The 18,165-nt window shown below is 43.4% G+C and overlaps 1 protein-coding gene across 18 annotated transcripts in view; it reads right to left on the reverse strand.

The window, feature by feature from the left end:
- The window catches only part of PXK (PX domain containing serine/threonine kinase like), a 79,098-nt gene that overhangs the window by 11,234 nt on the left and 49,699 nt on the right, over window positions 1-18,165 (reverse strand). For 10 of the 18 annotated variants that reach the window (XM_072720591.1, XM_072720600.1, XM_072720601.1 and 7 more), the window contains exons 9-17: window positions 17,621-17,722; window positions 16,111-16,272; window positions 15,347-15,464; window positions 14,025-14,103; window positions 11,448-11,496; window positions 3,991-4,068; window positions 3,362-3,448; window positions 2,838-2,907; window positions 183-245 (exon numbers count right to left, since the gene is read on the reverse strand). In XM_072720591.1, the coding sequence (XP_072576692.1) occupies window positions 183-245; window positions 2,838-2,907; window positions 3,362-3,448; window positions 3,991-4,068; window positions 11,448-11,496; window positions 14,025-14,103; window positions 15,347-15,464; window positions 16,111-16,272; window positions 17,621-17,722 (808 nt within the window). The remainder of the gene's footprint in view (window positions 1-182; window positions 246-2,837; window positions 2,908-3,361; window positions 3,449-3,990; window positions 4,069-11,447; window positions 11,497-14,024; window positions 14,104-15,346; window positions 15,465-16,110; window positions 16,273-17,620; window positions 17,723-18,165) is intronic. The other 8 variants (XM_072720592.1, XM_072720607.1, XM_072720603.1 and 5 more) reach the window with 1 other exon arrangement.

Here is an 18,165-nt window from a genome sequence, read left to right on the forward strand (position 1 = left end):
AAGTCTGAGTTTGTTAATCTAGACCCTCCACTCTCTCAGCGTGCACACCCTGGTTTACCTGGAGAAGGGCCAGTACTGCCTGAGCCCTGCAATACTCGGGCCTGGGCAGGAAGAGAAGGGGCCCCACTCCTCCTCCTGCTGGGTGAGAGGAAGGCGGCAGGTACTCTGTCTCCCTCACTCACCTGCTGTAGATGGTGGAGTTGGTGACGACGGGGATGTGAGAGGTGAGCTGGCCCCAGATCCTGCTAAGAGAAAACACAGAGAAACCCTCCTGGGGACCAAAGACAGACTTTTGGAATCTGGCCTGAGCAGGGACCCACTGCTGTTGTCTAAGAATGAGTGAGTGGGCCCTGTGGTAAAAGGTAAGGAGGGATGAAGAAGTCAGAGACTGGCCCCAGTGACCACAGGCTTCCACTGCAGTGCAGGGTATGCTTCCTCTGCAGGCCACTAAGGGCTCCCTGCCACCCACTGCTCCCCACACCCTCACTGTTTCGAAACCAACCCTGAGCTGTCGATGGTGTCTGCAGTTGGCTATGGCACCTCTTCCTGACCCAGCCTGTCCCTGCGTGATGAATGACAAATGACAGTGGCCACCGTACAGAGGACAGAGAGGGTCAGAGCAGTCCAGTGGAGGCCTCTCCAAAGGAAGTGAGAACTCCCCCCACAGTGTCCACCTAGCAATGCACTCAGCAAAAGTTCCATTTTATCAGCAGCTACGTTCAATGAGATAAGGGTCAGCCTGTGCAGTTTGTGGATCTCCCAGGCCTCTTCTTAGATGAAATCCAGTAAATACCCTTCTTGTCCTTAAAACAATGTCCATACTCCCATATTCTTAAGTTCTCAGCATCTCCCATTGCTCAGAAGTCCCCAGAGAATACTCTCCTGGCCTGACAGGAAAGTGGCCCAGTGAGCAGATAGAGGTTCCTACATAAGCCCTTTTGTAGCAATCAAAAGCCCCTCTGTGCCACAGAGGTCCAAAGAAGGGCTGACCAGAGCTCCAGGGAGGGCTGCTGTCATGCCCCCGAGAAGCCTCCAACCAGCACCTCACTCACCACCCACGGGACAGGTTGGACACGGCATGGACACTGAGCATCAGGAGAAGCTTCCGAATTAAACCACACCTCCCTCAAGCAGGGTAGCTTTTCACAAGTTGCAATAGTCTTTCACCTCCCTCTAACCTAGGAGAGGAGTTTTCCTGAAAGTTGAGATAAAACCCAACCCAGCCTGTCTTCCCACTGCTATGCAGAGCTAACCTAGATTTTTAAAGTGGAGAAGACTGAACTTGTAAGCCCAGTGGGGTTGGAGATGATCTGTACATTTACACCAACTGCTACTTGGCTTTCCTGAGCTCCTTGAGGGTGTGGCAGGGTCTCTGCGTCCTTGGAATCTCATTTGGCTGCATGTGGCCCAGAGCCCTGCAGGCAGGCAGGGCCTTGGGGAGGCGGGAACACCCTGCTAGGCTTTCTCTGCTTTATAAAGAATTAGCCACTGGACAGAGTATCTGTCAGACATGCTGGTTGGAGACATGAGTCTGAGCCTAACGATGACAATGACTGGCCCATGTCCATTGCATCAACTGAGGAGAAAAGAGACCTCCAACTCTGGAATTACTGCTGGCCACAGCAGCCGCTAACCCTGAGGAGCCGGCCAGGGTCCTCACTGGAGGCTTCAGGGTCTGGGGCCTCCCGGCCTCCCTTTACTTCTGTGGATGAAGTCTACAGGCAGTGGTGTCAGTACATTCTCCCTTCCTGGAGTCCATTATCTTTCCTCACAGTCCCTCTTCCAACAGCCCCACCTGCACTGCCAGCGATCTCTGGCTACGGCTGGTCCAGCCTTGGCGTCCTGTGCGCCCAGGCTAGGCGTCTCCTCACTGACCTGAGAAGGGCAAAGCTGTGAACACCCTCAATGTCCTCCCCTCCTTCCACTACTAAATGCCTCTGCCTCTTTACCCAGCTCTCCTGGCTCCTGCCTTCAGGAGGGGTTGGGTGGGCTTCCTCCATGGTAAGACCCACAGCTGGGCTCCTGAGGCCAATCTCTTGTCCTTCTGGCCTCCTGGTCACTCTCTTCAGCTTCTCCCTCTCTGCCCAGCCCTTCTCCTGCCTGAAAGTACATGCAGCTATCCCTCAACCTAACAAAAACCTCCCCTTTCCTTGGCCCTCCGGGCTAAGCCAAAGCTGCCTGGAGTTGGGTGAAGTCTCCTCTTCTTTATGTGGAACTCCACCTCACAGATTCATAAGGTGGGAGAACTGGAAGTCCCCAAAGGATCATTCCATCTGGCCCTGATTTCTGAAGATGGACACATTAAGGTCCAAAGCCAGCAGGGCTGGGCAAGGGGCAGCAAGGCGTGGCAGCAAGGACTGCCAACTCAGAACGATGCACTCTGTACCACCCTAGCCCTTCTGGAATAACACTCTCTGCCACCCCAACATTGAGTGCTCCCCTTCCAACAGCTCGTGTTAACTCACACACGAGGGCACTTCCTCCTATCCCATGGGCACTGGAGTAGAGTGCAGGATTCAGGGTAGTTTCTGTTCGAATAGGTTCTACTGACAAACAGGCGGCCTCATGTTGTAAGTTGGACTGGTTTTTCATCCATGCCTAATGCTTATCTTTAGTTGATCAAGTCTCACCATCAGCGCACAGCTTGTTACCCCATAACCTCTGAGGATCTTCCAGTGCCGGAGTCCTGTGAGCGTGAATGTTGTCATGATTCTTTACTAGGGGAGGGTTCTTTTGTTCCCACACTGCCCAGTCTCTGGCCACCAGAAGCCAAAAACTCTTAACTCCTAGTCCTCGCCCTTGAGCCCAGGGCCCCACTACAATCTAGAATCAGTTACCTGAATTATTGGAGTTGCTGTATTTTGCTGAATGCTCTTCACTGTTTTCAACAGCAGATCGTTTTGACTTCTTTAAAAATAAAAGAGAGATGGGGAACAATACAGAATAAACACACTAAAGCTGAGAGTTAGAATACAAATATTTTCCAGGCACACAGTTAAACTAGCTATGTACGAGGTCATATCTGGCCTCATAACTTCATACAGTTAAGAAGCCACAAGCCATAACCAAAGGGGGAAAGAAAACCAAGAATGCTGAGTTTACTATCTCAGGCCAGTCATTCTCCCCAATTACATCAGGCTGTCATCAACCCAGCAAGCCAGGAAACTATATGGTCCATTTCTCTGCTGATACTATGTGGCTCTTTTTAAAAGCTGCAAACCAAGTCATCTGGAAATCGTTTTAACTTTCAAGGAGATACAGCACAAAATCTTGTCATTAGCTAGATGTGCGCTATTCACTTACAACTTTTTTCATATGTAGTCAAGAATTCACAAAGAGAATTTGGAGATACCAGGCTTACCTTTCGAGCTAAAATCTTTCTCTTTTTTCTTTCTTCTTCAGATCCATGATGAGACTGAGCTCTTGTTAATCTTCGATGCTGGTGAATCTATAAGAGAACACAATTCACCACAAACGTAAGTGTATCCCTACATTAATGAAATCTCTAGCATGTTTTGCCAAATCATATTATCCTGGATGAAAATTCTGTCCTTGCTCAGCCTGTCTGCCTCCAAACTTGGGTCTGGATGTCTGGGATAAGAGGATGCCAGAAGATGAAGACTTTTCTCATTTCCCCCTTCCTGGCCCGTTCCTTCCTGCCCTTCTTTCTTTGAGAGAAGACAAGTGTGGCTCCCAGTACCTTTAGAGCAAGGGCCATATGTACCCTACCACTGCTCCCATCTGCCCCCATCATAAAGGATGACCCCGTGTTATGCATGTGTTTGTTTCCCCCACAGGGCTGAGTGCCTGAGGACAGGACTGTGAAGTAATCAGCTATCTCGCAGCATTGAGAATGGAGCCTGGTTCAGGGCAAGGATGAAAGAAATGTTTATGGGATGAACAACCAGTCAAAAGTAAGTCACTATGAATACCATAGCAAAGGATGCAACTGCTAAAAGACCAAAAGGCAAGGAGCTACTAGCAACTTACTTGTTTCTGTTCTTCAATTAGTCTTTTTTCTATACATTCTTTGGCAATTCTCAATGCCTCTTTTAACTTTGTGGGGATCTGAAAGAAGAGAAAATACATAATCCACTGAGTAAAATGGCCAGAGATTCTCTTAAGTCCTGGTTTTAATAAAGAGCAGTTGGTTATTATGAAGGAGAGCATCTGGAATAAAATCAATTATAAGATATCCACTTGAATACTATCCTGGACACTTCCGGCATCCCCAACATGCTCACTTCATTATCATTTTTTAGTAATGAATATATAAAACACATAAATAAATATATGTTTCAAGTAATTCAAGTAGTACTCAAGGGATCCCAAAATGCCAAAACAATCTTGGAAAAGAAAATAAAATTTGGAGGCATCACACTTCTTGATTTCAAAATATATTACAAAACTACAATAACCAAAATAATGTTACACTGGCATAAAGCCAGACAGACCAACAGAACAGAATAGAGAGCCTAGAAATAAACTCTCATGTATATGGTGAAATGATATTTGACTAGGGTGTCAAAAAGTACATAGCAGAAAAAAAGACAGTGTCTTCAATAGATGGTGCTGGGAAAATTGAATATCTACATGTGAAAAAATGAAACTGGACCGTCACCTTATACCATATGCAAAAATAACTCAAAAAATTGGACTGAAGACCTAAAACTATAAAACTCCTAGAACAAAACAGAAGCTTTATGGTATTGGATTTGATAGTGATTTTGGATAAGATGCCAAAGCAAAGGCAAGAAAAGCAAAAACAGATTGAACATTTTAGAAATGTCTGCATATCATCAAAGGAAATAATCAACAGAGTAAAAAGGAACCCACAGAATGGGAGAAAATAACTAGAAATCATGTATTTAATAAGGGGCTAAAAGCCAAAATATATAAATAACTCTTACAACTCAAGGACAGAAAGATAAAAAACAACAACAACAAAAAAAAAAAAAAACAAAAAAAAACAAAAAAACAAAAACAAAACAAAACAAAAAGGACAGAAAGATAAGTAACCTGATGGGAAATGAATTTGTCACAAAAAGATTATACCAGAATAAAGCTGAAAAAAACAATCTAAGAGGGAAAAAATGAGCAAAGTACCTGAAGAGACATTTCTCTAAAGATTTACAAATGGCGGTACGCCTGGGTGGCTCAGTGGTTGCATCTGCCTTTGGCTCAGGGCGTGATCCCGGAGTCCCGGGATCGAGTCCCATACTGGGCTTCCTGCATGGAGCCTGCTTCTCCCTCTGCCTACATCTCTGCCTCTCTCTCTCTCTCTCTGTGTCTCTCATGAATAAATAAATAAAATCTTAAAAAAAAAAAAAAAGATTTACAAATGGCCAACAAGTCTATGAAAAGATTAATCAAGATGTCTCATCATTAGGGACACTTGGGTGGCTCAGCAGTTAAGCATCTGACTTCGGCTCAGGTCATGATCCTGGAGTCCCGGGATCAAGTCCCACATCAAGCTCCCTGCATGGAGCCTGCTTCTCCCTCTGCCTATGTCTCTGCCTCTCTTTGTCTCTCTCTCTCTCTGTGTCTCTCATGAATAAATAAAATTAAAAATCTTCAAAAAAAAATATGTCTCATCATTAGAGGAATGTCAACCAAAACTATGCTGAGATATCACCTCACACGCATTAGGATGGCCACTGTTGAAAAAGCAGGAAGTAACAAGTGTTGGCAAGGATGTGGAGAAAGTGGAACCTACAGGCACTGATGGTGGGAACGTAAAATGGTACAGCTGCTATGGAAGAGAACAGGAAGTTCCTCAAAAGACTAAAAGAAATACTATGATCCAGCTATCCCACTTCTGCGTATGTATCCAAAAGAATCGAAAGCAGGGTCCTGAAGAGATACTTGCACATCCAAGTTCACTGCAGCATTATTCACAATAGTCAAGAGGTAAAAAAAAAAAAACAAAAAAACAAAAAAACTCAAACATCCACCAACAGAGAAATGGATAAAGAAAATGTGGTATATGCATACTAGAATAGTATTCAGCTTGGGCAGCCCGGGTGGCTCAGCAGTTTATCATTCCCTTCAGCCCAGGGCATGATCCTGGAGTCGTGGGTTCGAGTCCCACACTGGGTTCCCTGCATGGAGCCTGCTTCTCCCTCTGCCTGTGTCTCTGCCTCTCTCTGTCTCTCATGAATAAATAAATAAAATCTTAAAAAAAAAATCGTATTTAGCCTTTAAAAAAAAAGAAAATCCCGGGGTGCTGGGTAGTTCAGTTGGTTAAGCATCTGCCTTTGGCTCAGGCTGTGATCTTGGGGTCCTGGGATCAAGTCCCACATTGGGCTCCCTGCTCTGCAGGGAGTCTGCTCCTCCCTCTCCCCCTGCCTCTTCCCCCAACTGATGCACTCTATCTCTCTGTCTCCCTCTTTATCAAATAAATAAAGAAAAGGAAAAAAAAAATCCTGTCACATGCTATAACACTGATGAACAGATAGGGCATTACACTGAGTGAATAAGCCAGTCACAAAAAAACAAATGCTGTATGCTTCCACTTATATGAGATATCTGAAATAGTCAAAGTCATGGAAGCAGAAAGTAGAACTGTATTTGCCAAGGACTGGGGATGGGTTAATGGGGAGTTGTTTGATGGGGCTCGAATTTCAGTTAGCAAGATGAAAAATTCGAGGGATATGTGACATAACGAATGTGAATATAGTTAACACTACTGAAGTGTATACTTAAAAGTGGTTAAGAGGTTAGCTTTTCTATTTTTTATCATAATTAAAAGTAAAAATATATACAACTTATTGGAACACACACACAAATTCAAGTAATCATAGTATTTTATAACTTGAGAGGAATTTTCTCTGTGAAAGATTTACTTTCTAAATTTCAAGCTTAAAGTTTTTTCTGCCAGAAAAATCCCCCCTTTTTTTTTGAGAGAGTGTGAGGGAGGTGGGGGAACAAAGGGAGAGACAGAATCTTAAGCAGGCTCCTTGCTCAGCATGAGCCCCAAGACGTGGGGCTCGATCTCACAACCCTGAGTTCATGACCTGAAATGAAATCAAGAAACCGATGCTTAACCAACTGAGACACTGAGGCACGCCCTGCCATTAGATACTCTTAACAATAGCCTGGTACCTGTCTGGTATGCTTATGAGTCTGTCATTTCTTTCTTTTTAAGATTTTATTTATTTATTCATGAGAGACACAGAGAGAGAGAGAGGGAGGCAGAGACACAGGTAGAGGGAGAAGCAGGCTCCACGCAGGGAGCCCGATATGGGGCTCGATCCCAGGACTCCGGGATCACGCCCTGAGCCGAAGGCAAATGCTCAACTGCTGAGCCACCCAGGCGTCCCCTGAGTCTGTTATTTCTTAATTTCTTAGTTTCTCAAGCCACACGATGCTCAAGCCTGGGAAAGAGATACCTGGATCATGTTGAACTTTCTGTCTCTGTCTCTATTATCCTTTTAAAAATTTAAATTTAGGGCAGGCTGGGTGGCTCAGCGGTTTAGCGCTGCCTTCAGCCCAGGGCGTGATCCTGGAGCCTTGGGATCGAGTCCCACATTGGGCTCCCTGCATGGAGCCTGCTTCTCCCTCTACCTGTGTCTCTGCTTCTCTGTCTCTCCGTGTCTCTCATGAATAAATAAATAAAATATTTTTTTAAAAATTTAAATTTAAAAACTTTCAAGTAGGTGGGGTGCCTGGATAGCTCAGTTGGTTAAGCAACTGCCTTCGGCTTAAGTCATGATCTCAGAGTCCTGGGGTTGAGCTCCACGTCAGGCTCTCTGCTCAGTGTGGAACCTGCTTCTCCCTCTGCCCCTTAACCCTGCTTGTGCACTCTCTCTATTAAATAAATAAAATCTTTAAAAAAAAAAAAAAAACATCTAGGGGCACCTAGGTGGCTCAGTCAGTTAAGCATCTGCCTTTGGCTCAGGTCATGATCCCAGGGTCCTGGGACTGAGTCCCACATTGGGCTCCTGTGCCATGGGGAAGCCTGCTTCTCCCTCTGTCTCTGCCTCTCTTTCTCTCTCTCCCTGTCTCTCATGAATAAATAAATAAAATATTAAAAAGAAAAAACTAAAAACCTTTTGAGTAGGTAATATGGTTCAAAACCCAAAGATATGAAAGGGTACATACAGAGTAAAAAGTCTGCCAACTAGTTCTCCTTCATGGAAGCAACCACTGTCACCAGTTTCTTGTATGTCTTTCCAGAAAAAGGTGCATACACAAGAAATTAACCTTGGTTTTTAAAATCAAGTTGTCACTGTTACACAGACTCTCTGATTTGGAGAAAGAACAAGGTCTAATAATAATTCTTGGGCTGGACTTTCAGGGTTGAGGAGAGCATATTTATTTACTAGGCTGAATATATTTCCTGAGGGGTTTCAGTGAAGAAGAGATGGATTTAAATGTTTTTCTTTCCTACTTCAGATCCAAACAAGCTATTTTTGTCAGAACTATGACTGGCAAAACAGGACAGAGGAAAGCGTCTTCCTCCTCTGTACAATCTTCTGACCCTACCTTGTTTTTGTTTTTCCTAAACTGAATTTCATCATAATACTATTATGTGTTCTTTTAGGAATATGGAGCTGGGAAAGAACCACTCTTTATTCACTACCCAGAACAAAATTCACCTCAAGCCTTGAGGAAAGCCAGGCCCTGTACCAGGATCTCAGTTGACCAAGGACAATAAACAGGTGTTACTCATCAACTGTACACACTGAGTAAACATCAACTCAAAGATTAGGCCCATAAATGGGTGGATCTCAAATGGGGGTGGTTTTGCCCCCTTCTTTCTCTAAGGAACATTTGGCAATTTTTGGAAACATTTTTTGCTGTCAAAATGTGTGGGGTGGAAGTACTGCTCGCATCTAGTGGGTACAGGCCAGGGATGTTGCGTAACCTCCAAAATGCACAGGACATTGGGGATCCCTGAGTGGCTCAGTGGGTTTAGCGCCTGCCTTCGGCCCAGGCCGTGGTCCTGGAGCCCCGGGATCAAGTCCTACATCAGGCTCCTTGCAGGGAGCCTGCTTCTCCCTCTGCCTGTGCCTGTCTCGCGCTCTCTCTGTCTCTCATGAATAAATAAAACCTTAAAAAAAAAAAAATGCACAGGACAGCCCCCACAACAAACAGCATTCTGATCCAAAATGTCAAATGTCAGGATGCCTGGGTGGTTGGCTGACGTCTGCCTTTGGCTCAGGGTGTGATCCCGCAGTCCCGGGATTGAGTTCCTGCATCGGGCTCCCTGCATGGAGCTCGCTTCTCCCTCTGCCTGTGTCTCTCATGAATAAATAAATAAAATCTTTAAAAACAAACAAACAAACAAACAAAAAAACCAAAATGTCAAATGTCATGTCTGAGAAAACCAGCCTTATAGATATACAATTGGTATTAATAAAAGCAAAGCATAATTCTGGGCTTCTTTTTTTTTGGTTCCAAAGTCCCTGCTCTTTCCATACCATACAACACTTTTATTTCCCAGGATATGTCCTTCTTGCTTTTCTGCTAGTCACAGGTATTCTTTTTACACATTGTATTTTATATCCTGTTTCTTTTTCTCCCTTAGCCCAAATAATCGTTTTCCATGCTACTATATAATCTTTATAAACTTTACTTTTATTAGATAAAAAGCATTTTATCAAACAGATGTAACATGAATTATTAAGCTATTCCCTAATTGCAGAACATTCAGATTTTCAATATTACAAATATTGTACCTAAACTTCCAGTTATAAAATGAATAAGCCATGTTTATTGCAGCATAGAGAATACAGTCAATAATATTTTTTTAAAGATTTATTTATTTATTTATTCATGAGAGACACAGAGAGAGAGAGAGAGGCAGAGACACAGGCAGAGGGAGAAGCAGGCTCCATGCAGGGAGCCTGACGTGGGACTCAATCCCAGGTCTCCAGGATTGCACCCTGGGCTGAAGGCGGCGCTAAACCGCGGAGCCACCCGGGCTGCCCTCAATAATATTTTAACTGGTGGTGATGGTAACTAGATTTATCGTGGGGGTCACTTCATAATATCTAAAAAATATCAAATTGGGGTGCCTCAGTGGCTCAGTCGGTTGAGCATTTCTGCCTTTGGCTCAGGTAGGTACTGATGTTGAGCCTGGCATTGGGCTTTCTGCTCAGTGGAGAATCTGTACATAAATTTAAAAAAATACCGTAACTTCCCTTGTTTGATTAAAAAAAAAAGCACTAATTTGACATCTTGACATACAGATGGCCAGGTAATGAGAAGGTGCTCAACATCACTAATCATGAGGGAAATTCAAATCAAAACCACAAGATATATCACCTCACATCTGTTACAATGGCTAGTATCAAAAAAACAAGAAATAACAGTTGGCAAGGATGTGGAAAAAAAAGAGAAAACTTTACACTACTGATGGAGATGTAAATTAGGAAAATAGTATGGAGGGTCCTCAAAAAATTAAAAACAGAACTACCATATGGAAATGAAAACTCTAGGGGATCCCTGGGTGGCTCAGTGGTTGAGCATGTGCCTTCGGCCCAGGGCATGCTGGGGTCCCAGGATCGAGTCCCACATTGGGCTCCCTGCATGGAGTCTGCTTCTCCCTCTGCCTGTGTCTCTGCCTCTCTCTCTCTCTATGTCTCTCATGAATAAATAAATAAAATCTTTAAAAAAAAAAAAAAAAAAGAAAACTCTAATTCAAAAAGACACTAAAAAAAAATTTAAAAAAATAAAAAAATAAAAATAAAACAACAACAACAACAACAAAACCCAAAAAGATAGACACTCCTGTGTTCATTGCAGCATTATTTAGAATAGCCAAGACATGGAAACAATCGAAGTGTCTGTCAATGGATGAATGGATAAAGAAAATGTGGGTATATAGGATGGTATATTACTCAGCCATAAAAAAGGAAATCCTTCCATTTGCAACAACATGAATGGAGCTTGGGGGCATTATGCTAAGTGAAATAAGTCAGAGAAAGACAAATACCATATGATCTCACTTACATGTAGGATCTAAAAACAAAACAAAACAAAACAAAATCCAAACTCATAGAAAACAGATTGTTCACAGAGAACAGAATGGTGGTTGCCAGGATGGGGGAGGGGAGGAGGAGAGCAGATGAAATGGATGAAGGGGACAAAAGGTACAAACTTCTAGTTCCAAAATAAGTAAGTCACAGGTATATAATGTACAGCATAGTGACTATTATTAATATACTGTATTTTATACTTGAAAGTTGCAAAGAAAGTTAAATCTTAAAAGTTCTCACAAGAAGAAAAGAATTATAACTATATATAGTGATAGACATTAACTAGACTTATTGCGGTGATCATTTCACAATGTACACAAATACAGAAATCATTATGTTGTACACCTGAAACTGATATAATGCTGTATGTCAGTTCTACCTCAATAATTTTTTTTTAAGCACTAAGTTTAAAAATCAACTTATCTATGTCACAAACCGAAAAAATGATATGATTTGCTTTACCTTAAACTGTGGCTTTTCAGAAGTGGTTAGTAAAACATCACTGAATAATCTGTTAAGAAAAGAAACAAAATCTTTCTTAAGCCAGTTGTCTTCTCAGAACAGGATCAAAACAGAATGAGATATCTTTACCCCATGAGGCTCTCACATTCCCCAGCCCTGGCCCAGTCCACTGTTTCAGGCTTATCGACAAACTCAGAAGTTTATAGGCCACCCTATGTGAACTCAGATAAACCTATGACCCTCCTCCCTATACCTCCAGTATCAGAGGCACTACCAGGGAGAGACTGGGCCAGGCCTGAAGGTCATTCCCCACACTTCAGGGCAACAGTCCTCTCCTGCTATATAGTAAAGTAATCAACACTTTTAAAAAATCAGTTTTGCAAATTATTATATTATTATTTTATCACATTGTTATATTTATTATACTGCAAATAATATATGCGGTAGATACTTCTAAACAGGGTAATCAATTTCTCCTTTTTTAAACCCCAGAAGAGGGTAAAATCTACTCTAGAGGCACCTGGGTGGCTCAGTTAGTGGAGCGCCCACTGCTTGGTTTCAGCTCCGGTCATGATCTCAGGGCTGTGAGATTAAGCCCCATATTGGACTCCATGCTCAGTTCGGAGTCAGTCAGCTTAAGATTCTCTGTCTCTCTCTGTCTCTCTCTCACCTTCTGCTACTCCCCCTGCTCTCTCTAAAATAAAGAAATAAATCTTAAAAATTTATTCTAGAACTCAGTAAAATAAAATGTGTAAGTAGAAAGAAACTGTTCTGATTGGAATCTACAAGAAAATAATTTTCTTCTAAGAAGTGTTTCTTATATTCTCTTCTAAAAAAAAGCAGCTTTTAGAGTATATCAATTGTCTCTTCACAAGTCACATTACTAAGAACAACAGCATGAGGAATTCTGAACTACTTTGGCTGAGACAGTTTGGAGAATTTAAATGGTTGCTTGGGCCATGCCCACATGGCTATATGGGAGTCTTGCTTGAGGAATCCTCCTTTTTAAAAAACAGGAAATGCATCACAAGTAGAAATGACATAGTTAACTCTCCCCCACAGTGTTCCCTGGGTTCCCTTGTTCTCTCAAGGTGGTGACAGAACTCTCCTTGTCAAGGCCACAGACCCATTTACTTCCAGAAAACATGTTTTAACTGAACATCAAGTGTTCTTCTCAAGGCTGAAGGCCACAGGGTAGAAAGACTTAAGAAGGTGAGGAAAAAACAATGTGGTTTTATTTTATACCTGAAAGACTGGGAGGAGAATGGGGGGGAGGGGGGAGAGCAGGGTGGTGCAAATGCAAACCCGAGTAAATCAGTGTGGATCCGCGCTGTTCCCTGACTACAAATCCATTTTCTTCTAAAAGCTTGTGTGAAAATTGTTTCATTGCCCTAACGGGATCTACCTTTTCATAGTCACACTGTTGTTAATGGTGGCCGCTGGGGAGAGGGGCGTACCAGTGTCAGTGTAACTTTTAAATGCCACATCCACAGGGCAGGGGCTAGAGGAGTTAGGCAGGGCTTCTTCAGGGCTAGAGCAGTGCCCGGGCTCGAGCAGACCCTCTCTAAACACATAGACGTCCTCTGAGCTCTGGCCATATGCACTTAAAGCTAAGCCCTGCTCTGTTTTCCCACATTACTGTCTCCTCTAAGTACACCTGTTATACAACAAGCTGGTCCAGACAATGCACTAGGTACGCTGCATGGCACGTGGTGCTCCCAAACTGTAAGCTGAATTCATCTTCATCAAAGCTAACATTCAGTAAGCTCTTAAGTACCTGGCACTTCACCAGAATCATCTTATTCCATCTGCCCAAGAACCCTCTCAGATGGGGCCTCTTATTATCACCATTCCACTGACAAGAAGCCTCAGCTTCCAAATGCAGGAACCTTGCCCAAGGTCACCCAGGTAGAAGCAGTTAGGCTGGATCCACCCCCAGGTCTGTCTAACCTCAGATGCACCCTTCTTAACCACCCTGCTACCCTCTCCAGGGATGGGAAGGACACATACCCAGAGGCAAGGCCCTGTGGCACTATTTCAATGGTCTTGAACTAGGCATAACCCAGTTGAAGGGAGAATGTCTTCTGAGCTCCAAGCCCTTCACACAATGCCTGGTACATGTTAGATGTTTAATAAATGTTACCCAGGGAGCAAAGGAACAAACGAGTGCATGGGGGGGTCAGAAACATGTTGTGCTCCTCCTAGACGGCAGAACCAGCCATGGCTGAGGGCCATCTGGGGCACTGAAACAGGGCCATGAAGCTTGAGCAGGCCCTCCGTCAGCATGTCTTAAGCGGGAGCAGAGGCGGGGGTGGGGAGGCCACACGTACATACACATGATGCTAGCATCGACAGGGAGAGACATACATGAAGATGTGAACACCAAGGGAGAGCAGTCACACTATGGTAGGGAAGTTACAAGGAGAGGTCATGACATCATGCTGCAAGTGACCAACAGCAAGCAGGTCACTTCAACTCTGCAAGGACCACACCTGAGTCCTTACTGTGGCACTAGGCACCTGGTCCAGCGTTCTACACGGTTATGAAGATTACACCCAAGGCGTATGATTGACTTACGGCATCTGTAAGAGCCGGGAGACGGTAGGCATGCCATTTTTACAGGCTTCACAAGACAGCGTAGACTCCAACACGGCCACTTGAAATGAACAGATACACATTTTAGTTCCACAGAACATGCTGGCAAATCCACTTGGTGATGAAAAGTTTGACACCACTTTGCCACAACTGTCTGCAGGCTTATCAGGACGGTGTCAAAACTCTTCACGCACAGACAGATGGCATACGTGGGGAAGGGGAATGTTGGCAATACCATGTTACCGATGACTCAAAATAAATGGTTCAGAAACCACATGCTGACAGAAAGCTAAATATATTTCAAAGATAATTGGAGGAAGGATTCCAGATATCATTCATAAAAGTGTTTGCTCTCTTAAAAGAGAAGTAAACACTGCACAGAAAATCCCAAACTTGAAAGACATTTTGCTGCTTGCTTGCTTTTAATCAAAACCAGTACACAAAATGCCAATTGTTGATATCACGTCATCCAGCACCTTGGATAATATAAACAGAAGCAGCCGGATTTTTCTATGCACAGGTCACTGCTCAGTTTCAGCTCTTCAAACTTAACACAAAGTAGTCTCAGGGCCTGTACTCTTGAAGCACCTCATTTGACACAAACCCAGCACTTGGTGGAGAGTTAGCTTGCATATCTCAAAGGCTTGGAGGTCTAAGATCTACCCTGCCCTCCCCTCTCGGTGCCCTAGAAGTGAGCTCTGAGCTGGTATGGGTGGGCAATGGAAGGATCCCTGGAAGAGTCTGCATCAGCTCTTACATGTCTCTCCCCAACGTGTCTCCTACCTGTCCATTGGCCCTCCTCAATCCCCTAAGAACTCCTGGATCCCACTGGCCAGGTGTCTATGATTCCTGCCTACCCTTCCTCACTCTCGTCCTACTAGGCTTTTATCTACCAGATGTCTGGCCCATGGCTCTTATTCCTTGCAGGTCCCACTCCAGCATTGGTCTAGCTCCTGACACCTGCCTGAGTTGAAAGGCTGGCTTCAATTTGCCTGTTCCTGGCTTCTGCTTCTATATCAGACTCAGTCTGGCCAGACTTCTCTTTATAACCTCCTCCTTCTGAAATTCGAATGCAGTTACAAAATGTCTCCTGAGGTTTCAGATAGCCTGACAAATGGACAAGCCATCTGAATTTTTAGTGAAGTGAATTTAAATAAATTGCTTCGACATGGTTTACTTTTAAATTGATTCAGCTCGTTATGGGAGCATGGCAACTTCCTCTGGGTCCTTCCTGGACTCTGGAGGGGATGAGTAGCTCTGTAGACTACCAGGGCCCAGAAGACTCCTCCAAAACCTATACTGACCCACAGCCATAGACGGTGCAGGAGGGAAGGAGTCTACAGGCACTGAGTCTGGCGGCCGTCCATAAGTCATCTCATACAGTAAGTGGCCAAAGCAATGGACGTCCACGCTTTCCAATGTCTGTGGAGACAAGAAAGCAGCAACATGGTTTTCTTTCAGTTTGGCTTTGTAACTGGTAGTGAAAACACAACTCCAAGGCCTTTTGCAAAAGCTCACAAGGCATTGCTCTGACCCACAGTCTTGGTCCTACTCTCCATTGTTTTCCAGTCAGTGATTCTATGTCCCTCCGTGTCCCATCTACCATTTCAACAAGGCTCCTAAAGACAGAGTGATGGGAGGTGCCTGGGTGGCTCAGCCAGGTAGGCATCTCTGCCTTCGACTCATGTCATGATCCCAGGGTACTGGGATCGAGCCCTGCCTCAGGCTGCCTGCTTGATGGGGGAGCCTGCTTCTCCCTCTCCCTCTGCTGTTCCCCCTGCTTGTGCTCTCTCTTGCACACTCTCTCAAATAATAAAATAAGATAAAATAAAATAAAATAAAATAAAATAAAATAAAATAAAATAAAATAAAATAAATAAATTTAATTTAATTTAATTTAATTTTTTTAAAAAAAGGAGTAATGCTCTGTGGGAAAGCAGAGCCAAGAGGCATGGCCTACCCTGCCTGTACCTTTCACTGCTTAGTGCATATTTCTTCCATGGGCAGATCACAGGGATGATTTATAATTAAAAATGAACATGCAGTTTCATTACTTTTAGCAACTTACATTGATTTTCCTGAATTGTGAAAAACAGGATCGGTAGAAGGAAGGAAGACCCAATAAGGAATTCTCAAGGTCTAGCAGCCGGCAAGTGTCACCATCTAGCATCACATTGGAGGCGTGAAGATGCCCATAAGGGAATCCCTTGTCATGTAGAAACTTTAATACCTGTTAAAATATATATATATGTTTGGTTACATTCCCGTCCCCCAACTCATTCAGCTATGAGACAGGGTAAACTTTGTTTTTTAAGTCAATGTATTTTGAAACAAAACCAAACAGGTCACTGAGGACATTCCTAAAGAAAAATGCCACCTCCATCCATTTCTTTGGAAAAGGGGGTGATGCTGAATGCTTTCCAGCTGTGCGATCCAACGCCAAGCTACCTCATTTCCAAAGAACAGAGGAGCAGCCTACATCTGCTTGGGGTTAACAGCTTTGATGCCAAAAAGCTCTACTTCAAGCATTTTCTGATCTCAACAGGCCAGCTCTTTTCAGGCCAAAGTCTTGATCCTCCTGCACAGATGAGTAAAGCTATCATGTCAGGGCATTGGCCAATTGTTCAGGAAAAGAGACTGAGCTAAAAACATCTCTAGGCCAATCTCTTCCCAGAGTGTGTTGGGCTGTTTATTAATAGGAACACATGACAGGCTCCCACAGAAAGAAGCAAACTTTTTCGGCTGCCATTTAATAAACAGTGGTTCACCCAGTAAGAAGATATACCCAGAATGACCTCGTGAACTAGAGTAGTGCTAGTCAAAGTGGGTACCTGGGACAAACTACTGAGGACTAGAAGAAAATATGACTTCTCTTTCTTTTTTGTTTGTTTTTAATCTCCTTCTTTCCAGGGCTCCTGGGTGGCTCAGTCAGTTAAGCATCTGGCTCTTGATCTCAGCTTGGGCCTTGATCTCAGGGTCATGAGTTGAAGCCCCCCTCCACCCAGTGTGGAGCCTACTTTAAGAAAAAAAAAAAATCCCCTTCTTTCCTAACTTAACTTATAATGTACAACAGATATTAATAGTAGTGTATGCATATAATAGTTATATATATGAAACATTGGGTGGGGGGGTGAGGCTTAAATTGTTTTCACTGATAGGATCACACAATCCAAGAAGCCTGGAGGACACTGCTCTAGAGAGTGATATGGGAAAGACTTTTCATGCTAGTTACACTTCTGCAAAGAAGCCATATGGTTATGTATTAATATAACAAAACCAACGATCTTGGCACAAAGATAAAGATCAACCGAACATAACACAAGCTGGTATTTGCATGCTAAAGTTCTTAAAGATCAGACACTAAACTCCAATAGCTAAGCTTTCAGAATTTTCTAGATCTAAATTAGATGTCTTAGTCTCACATATTTGATTTTTGGGATAAAATAGGACAATGCCATCAGTTTATAAGTGATCTGGCAACTTAAACTATTTTGGATTTATACCTAAGAACTTTCCCAAAAGACTGTAATCTGGGTGAAATTCCAATGCAACCTAAGCAAATATTAAACACCTCTTACCTCTAATATTTGCCGCCCATATGTTTTTATTTGCTGGAGTTCAAGGCCCTGAATCTTCTTAGGGTTGCCATACTTCTTGAGGAACGGGTCTTTTGGTTTTGCCTTTGGAAAAGTACAAAGAGCATATGAGAACAGCAGAGAGTTTGAATTCTGCATGTAGCCTCCTGGAACAAGCAAGACTCTAAGCAGTTGGGGGTGCCAGATGAGGTCAGCTCGCAGGATGTGGGTTTTTTAAATATAAGTCTATATTGTTGATAGAAAGAGGCTGACTTGAGTTCCATCCCTTCTCTGGTCTAGTGAAGATGGGCCTGGACTTGGCCTGAGCAGACCCCAAAGTCTTGTTTCCAACTTTACTGAGATAGGTCAGTATTACATTGCTAAGTGAAAGACACAAACCTTAAAACTGACCTAGAGAGCAGCCTACAACATAATGGACCTAATCATTATCTGTTCAACCTTCTTTCATTTGGGGAAAGGAATGCTCTTTAACCAGACTGGGTAGTTTTATTGTTAAAATCAAAATAAGGAGCACCTGGGTGGTTCAG

The sequence above is a fragment of the Vulpes vulpes genome, chromosome 9 (genome assembly GCF_048418805.1).
Source record: "Vulpes vulpes isolate BD-2025 chromosome 9, VulVul3, whole genome shotgun sequence".
In the NCBI taxonomy this organism is placed as follows: Eukaryota; Metazoa; Chordata; class Mammalia; order Carnivora; family Canidae; genus Vulpes; species Vulpes vulpes.